We start from the raw sequence: 7,002 nt of genomic DNA on the forward strand, positions 1-7,002 counted from the left end.
CCTATTAGTAATTGGGATGCACCCTGTGTCTTTCGCCCCTCCAGTCTGACCAAGGCTTTAACATCGAGGAGGCTAGGCTGACTGGCCAAGTTAAAACCCTGGATAGGTTGTGTGTTCTGGTTCATTACATCCCTGTTTGTCTTCACTGCTACCTGACAGTGCTCTGGTGATGTTTAGGGAAATGCTGAGCTGTTTTGACTGCAGTGCCAGTGCTCTTTGAAAACTAAAGGGGGAAATGCCTTACTTTAGCTATTGTATTCAGAGTTCTGTTATGGTCTCAGAGCTAGATTCACCATGTGTTATTCAGAGTGACACCAGTAACAGAGCACCTCATTAAGAACAAGTTGAATAGAAAGATTAAAGCTGTCATCTCCTTTGAGAACTGAGCCATAACACACTTCATTAAGCAAGGAGATCCGTTCCCTTCTCCTCCCAGCAGACTTCATCATTTGATTGTCCCCCCCCCCCCCTCTCTGTCCATCCACATCTAAGCCCTCATGACCCTTTAACAGCAGCTAGCAACCTAGATCTCCTGCAGGCCGCTCTCACTGGTACTGTCCTAGATGACACTCTGTTCCCTATAGTGGCCTACTGTTGACCAGAGCCTTGTGGGTGCTCCTAATCCTGAAATAATAAATTGTCATTAGGGAGGCGGACTCTCATCACACTAAAAACGGTTTGAGGTGTATTTGAATTGTGCTGTTGCTCAGGGAGTAGCCTTTATAAGCATATATAACCTGTTTTCCTGGTTGGTTGGCTCTGTCTGTTCTGTTATTGATGTTATTTGGTCTCTGCATTGATGACTCACTTTTCTCCTTTTCACCACTACTCACATTGACATAGCTGCCGCTGAGGCCGCGGAGGCCAAAGGTACGCAAGTGGTCCCCGGATCCCTCCCTCAGTGTCTTGTCCTTGTTTAACTTTTAACCTTTTCAAATGGGGCCTGCTTTAAATGTTCTATGCACTCCTGTTTTTGTCACTTTTGAAATGTTTGTTTTGTTATTCTTGTTGTACGTTCACTGTGTGTGGTTCATGAAATGCTTTGTCATGGATTGATGTACGTCACTTTGCAAAATGGCTGCTCTTGCATTACCCGTGCCTGCAACTACTGTGTGTGTGTGTACACAGTTGAAGTTGGAAGTTTACATACATCTTACCCAAATACATTTAAACTCAGTTATTCACAATTCCTGACATTTAATCCTAGTATAAATTCCCGGTCTTAGGTCAGTTAGGATAACCACTTTATTTTAAGAATGAAATGTCAGAATAATAGTAGTTATTTTTCAGCTTTTATTTCTTTCACCACATTCCCATTGGGTCAGAAGTTTACATACTAATTGAGTGTATTTGGTAACATTGCCTTTAAATTGTTTAACTTGGGTCAAATGTTTCAGGTAGCCTTCCACAAGCATCCCACAATAAGTTGGGTGAATTTGGCCCATTCCTCCTGACAAAGCTGGTGTAACTGAGTCAGGTTTGTAAGGCCTCCTTGCTCGCACATACTTTTTCAGTTCTGCCCACACATTTTCTATAGGATTGAGGTCAGGGCTTTGTGATGGCCACTCCAATACCTTGACATTGTTGTCCTTGCCACAACTTTGGAAGTATCCTTGTGGTCATTGTCCATTTGAAGATCCATTTGCGACCAAGCTTTAACTTCCTGACTGATGTCTTGAGATGTTGCTTCAATATATCCACACAATTTTCCTACCTCATGATGCCATCTATTTTGTGAAGTGCACCAGTCCCTCCCACCAGTCCCTGTAACAGTATAGCTTCTGTCCCTCTCCTCTCCCCAACCTGGGCTCGAACCAGGAACACATCGACAACAGCCACCCTCGAAGCATCATTACCCATCCCTCCACAAAAGCCGCGGCCCTTGCAGAGCAAGGGGAACAACTACTCCAAGTCTCAGAGCGAGTGACGTCACCGATTGAAACGCTATTAGCGCACACCCCGCTAACTAGCTAGCCATTTCACATCGGTTACACCAGCCTAATCTCGGGAGTTGATAGGCTTGAAGTCCTAAACAGCTCAATGCTTGAAGCATTGCGAAGAGCTGCTGGCAAACGCACTAAAGTGCTGTTTGAATGAATGCTTACGAGCCTGCTGCTGCCTACCATCGCTCAGTCAAATATCAACTCATAGACTTAATTATAACAACGCACAGAAATACGAGCCTTTGGTCATTGATATGGTCGAATCCAGAAACTATCATTTCAAAAACAAATGTTTATTTTAGTGAAATACGGAACCGTTCCGTATTTTATCTAACGGGTGGCATCCCTAAGTCTAAATATTGCTGTTACATTGTACAACCTTCAATGTTATGTCATGATTATGTACAATTTTGGCAAAATAATTACGGTCTTTGTTATGAATGAATGGACTTCACATAGTTCGCAATGAGCCAGGCGACCCAAACTGCTGCATATACCCTGACTGCTTGCACGGAACGCAAGAGAAGTGACACAATTTCCCTAATAGGAAATTCATGATAGCAGGCAATATTAACTAAATATGCAGGTTTAAAAATATATACTTGTGTATTGATTTTAAAGAAAGGCATTGATGTTAATGGTTAGGTTTGGTGCAAAGACGGTGCTAAATCATCACCCATTTGGCGAAGTAGGCTGGGATTCGATGAGAAATTAACAGGCACCGCATTGATTATATGCAATGCAGGACACGCTAGATAAACTAGTAATGTCAACCTAGTGATTATGTTAAGATTGTATTTTATAAGATAAGTTTAATGCTAGCTAACAACTTACCTAGGTGTAACAGGTAGTCAGCCTGCCATGCAAGCTCCTCGTGGAGTGCAATTTATGGCAGGTGGTTAGAGCTTTGGACTAGTAACCGGAAGGTTGCAAAAACGAATCCCCAAGCTGACAAGGTAAATCATTTGTCGTTCTGCCCCTGAACAAGGCAGTTAACCCACCGTTCCTAGGCCTTCATTGAAAATAAGAATGTGTTCTTAACTGACTTACCTAGTTAAATAAAGGTGTAAAAAAAAAATTTGGGACGATTTCGGCCAAATCAGTGTCCAAAAATGCCGATTTCCGATTGTTATGAAAACTTGAAATCGGCCCTAATTAATCGGTCATTCCGATTAATCAGTCGACCTCTCCTCTGGATCTAGATACTTTTGTACCTGTTTCCTCCAGCATCTTCACAAGGTCCTTTGCTGTTGTTCTGGGATTGATTTGTACTCTTCGCACCAAAGTATGTTCATCTCTAGGAGACAGAACACGTCTCCTTCCTGAACAGTATGACGGCTGCGTGGTCCCATGGTGTTTATACATGCATACTATTATTTGTACAGATGAACGTGGTACCTTCAGGCGTTTGGAAATTGCTCCCATGGATGTACCAGACTTGTGGCGGTCTACAAAAAAAATTCTGACGTCTTGGCTGATTTCTTTTGATTTTCCCATGATGTCAAGCAAAGAGGCACTGAGTTTGAAGGTAGTCCTTGAAGTACATCCACGGGTACACCTCCAATTGACTCAAAATTATGTCAATTAGCCTATCAGAAGCTTCTAAAGCCAATTTTCCAAGCTGTTTAAAGGCACAGTCAACTTATTGTGTAAACTTCTGACCCACTGGAATTGTGATGAAGTGAATTTTAAATTAAATAATCTGTCTGTGAACAATTGTCGTAAAAATGACTTCTCATGCATGAAGTAGATTTCCTAACTGTCTTGCCAAAACTATAGTTTGTTAACAAGAAATGTGTGGAGTGGTTGAAAAACAAGTTTTAATGACTCCAACCTAAGTGTATGTAAACTTCTGACTTCAACTGTATGTATGTATATTTTTATATTTTAGTGGCAAGAAAAAGTATGTGAACCCTTTGGAAATACCTGGATTGCTGGATAAATTGTTCAGAACATTTTATCTGATCTTCATCTAGGTCACAACAATAGACAAACACATTTTGCTTAAACTAATAACAAACAGTTATACCTTTTCATGTCTTTATTGAACACACCGTGTAAACATTCAGTGCAGGGTGGAGAAAGTACGTGAACCATTGGATTTAATAACTGGTTGACCCTCCTTTTGGCAGCAATAACCTCAACATTTTCTGTAGTTGCGGATCAGACCTGCACAGCAGTCAGAAGGAATGTTGGACCGTTCCTCTTTACGAAACTGTTTCAGTTCAGCAATATATGGGATGTCTGGTGTGAACTGCGCTCTTGAGGTCATGCCACAGCATCTCAATTGGGTTGAGGTCGGGACTATGACTGGGCCACTCCAGAAGGCGTATTTTCTTATTTTGAAGCTATTCTGTTGTTGATTTACTTCTGTGTTTTGGGTTGTTGTCCTGTTGCATCACCTCTGGTAAGCTTCAATTGGCGGACAGATAGCCTTACATTCTCCTGCAAAATGTCTTGATAAACTTGGGAATTCATTTTTCCGTCAATGATAGCAATCTGGCCATGATGCTCCCTCCAATTTACTTTACAGTTGGGATGAAGTTTTGATGTTGGTGTTCTATGCCTTTTTTTTCTCCACACATAGTGTTGTGTGTTCCTTCCAAACAACTCAACTGTAGTTTAATCTGTCCACAGAATATTTTGCCAGTAGCGCTGTGGAACATCCAGGGACAGCAGTGGCTTCTTCCGTGGTGTCCTCCCATGAACACCATTCTTGTTTTTGTGTTTTAGATACATCTCTGGAACAACCTAACATCTCTGTTGACGAGTCTACAATATGCAAGTCTTTAGCTGACATTCTAGGATTCTTAACCTCATTGAACATTCTGCGCTGTGCTCTTGCAGTCATCTTTGCAGGATGGCCACTCCCAGGGAAAGTAGCAACAGTGCTGAACTTTCTCAATTTATAGACCATTTGTCTTACTGTGGACTGATGAACATCAAGGCTTTTAGAGTTACTTTTTTGTAACCCTTTCCAGCTTTATGCAAGTCAACAATTCTTAATCTTAGGTTTTCTGAGATATAGACGACAAGAAAAATACAATAATGTCAGTGTTATTAGATTAAGCACACTGTCTATTGTTGTGACTTAGATGAAGATCAGATCAAATTTGATGACCAATTTATTCAGAAATCCAGGTAATTCCAAAGGGTTCACATACTTTGTATGCATGCACCCCTTCAAACTAGTGGATTTGGCTATTTCAGCCACACCCGTTGCTGACAGGTGTATAAAATCACGCACACAGCCATGTAATCTCCAAAGACAAACATTGGCAGTAGAATGGCACGTACTGATGAGCTCAGTGACTTGCAACGTCATTGGATGCCACCTTTCCAACAAGTCAGTTTGTCCAATTTATGCCCTGCTAGAGCTGCCCGGTGGAAAAGTCTAGGCGCAACAACGGCTCAGCCGTGAAGTGGTTGGCGACACATGCTCACAGAACGAGACCACAGAGTGCTGAAGCGCATAGCATGTAAAAATCACCTGTCTTCTGTTGCAACACTCACTACTGAGTTCACAACTGCCTCTGGAAGCAACATCAGCACAATAAATGTACGTTGAGAGCTTCATGAAATGGGTTTCTGTAGCTGGACAGCTGCACACAAGCTTAAGATCACCATGCATAATGCCAAGCTTTGGCTGGAGTGGTGTAAAGCTTGCCACCATTGGACTCTTGAGCAGTGGAAACTCGTTCTCTGGAGTGATGAATCACGCTTCACCATCTGGCAGTCCGACAGAAGAATCCTGTGCCAATGCATAGTGCGAACTGTAAAGTTTGGCGGAGGAGGAATAATGGTCTGGGGCTGTTTTTCATGGTTCGGGCTAGGCCTCTTAGTTCCAGTGAAGGGAAATATTAAAGCTACAGCATATGACTTTCTAGACGATTCTGTGCTTCCAACTTTGTGGCAACAGTTTGGGGAAGCCTCGTTCCTGTTTCAGCATGCCCCCATGCCTAAAGCAATTTCCATACAGAAATAGTTTGTCAAGATAAGTGTGGAAGAACTTGTTCGACGAGCAGGTGTCCACATACTCATGGTAGTGTACATAATAGGACTCAAATGCCCAAGCAGTGGGCTCTTCATTTGGCAGAAAAGACTAGCTTGAACCTCAACATGCACCAGACAGTTACATTATTCCTAAGGCCGTAGGGGCATTGCAAGATCTGGACCATGGTAATATAAAGGCTAAGCCTAAACAGTTGTCACAGATACAGAGAGTCAGACATTAGGCCTAGCAGTGATTTGTAGACAAACTGTAGGCAGAGTCCACATGGGTGAGAGTCGGGGTTGCTGGTTTCCTTTCCACTGGTCCAGGCAGCTGGTCCCTGAGCAAAGCCAGCGAAGACTTCTAGCCCTCCCATCATCACTAATGGAGATGGAACATACCTCCTCCTGGCTATCCAGGGATATTTTCAGTCTAATCCTGTTATGCTACTTGGCTGTTGCTACTCTGTCACTGTCTGCTCCTGTTGACATGTTACTATCTCAGCACTCAGATACTCTCCTTGACCGCATGCACATTTTGAAGTAGTAGAGGTAGTTTGGTTTCTGTCCAATGATATTGATATTATGTTTATCCGAGCATGTTTTATGTACGACTCACCTATTAAGTACCACTGTTTGCCTTTCCTTGCAATGATTCATTTCTCACTGATATTAAGAGGTATTAAGGTGTTTGTGGCACTTCAGCTGTTAGTTATAACTCCAGATCTCTGGTTGTGCAAGAGTGCCCATTTGAGTGCAGTTTTGTAGATCACATTATCATAAAATCAACTCAAACTACCATTTTAGGGTGTTATTTTCCTGTTATTCTAAATGTTCACATTCTTTGAAACATTATGGGAAAAATGGAATAGTTACTTACTGTATATGTTTTCTTTGTGGTTTCTCCTTGGAACTTGGAATGTTACAGTAAGTCCCACATTCTCTATGAGGTGTTGTAGCTTGTTCAGTGGTTTTGCCAACCGTACAGTTTCTGTCCATACGACTTGCTGTGTTTCTGTGTATTCAATGTATGTCTGCACTGTTTTCAGTCTGTCAGCTATTACCTGCA

At 42.1% G+C, this 7,002-nt stretch overlaps 1 protein-coding gene across 9 annotated transcripts in view; it reads left to right on the top strand.

Moving 5' to 3' along the window:
• The window catches only part of LOC110536272 (serine/threonine-protein phosphatase 2B catalytic subunit gamma isoform), a 43,941-nt gene that overhangs the window by 32,675 nt on the left and 4,264 nt on the right, over positions 1–7,002 (top strand). For 6 of the 9 annotated variants that reach the window (XM_021621967.3, XM_021621966.3, XM_021621968.3 and 3 more), the window contains exon 13: positions 844–870. The exons of the other annotated variants lie outside the window; for them this stretch is intronic. In XM_021621967.3, the coding sequence (XP_021477642.1) occupies positions 844–870 (27 nt within the window). The remainder of the gene's footprint in view (positions 1–843; positions 871–7,002) is intronic. 9 annotated transcript variants of the gene reach the window in all.

The sequence above is a fragment of the Oncorhynchus mykiss genome, chromosome 11 (genome assembly GCF_057628025.1).
Source record: "Oncorhynchus mykiss isolate SJ-2025 chromosome 11, ASM5762802v1, whole genome shotgun sequence".
NCBI lineage: Eukaryota > Metazoa > Chordata > Actinopteri > Salmoniformes > Salmonidae > Oncorhynchus > Oncorhynchus mykiss.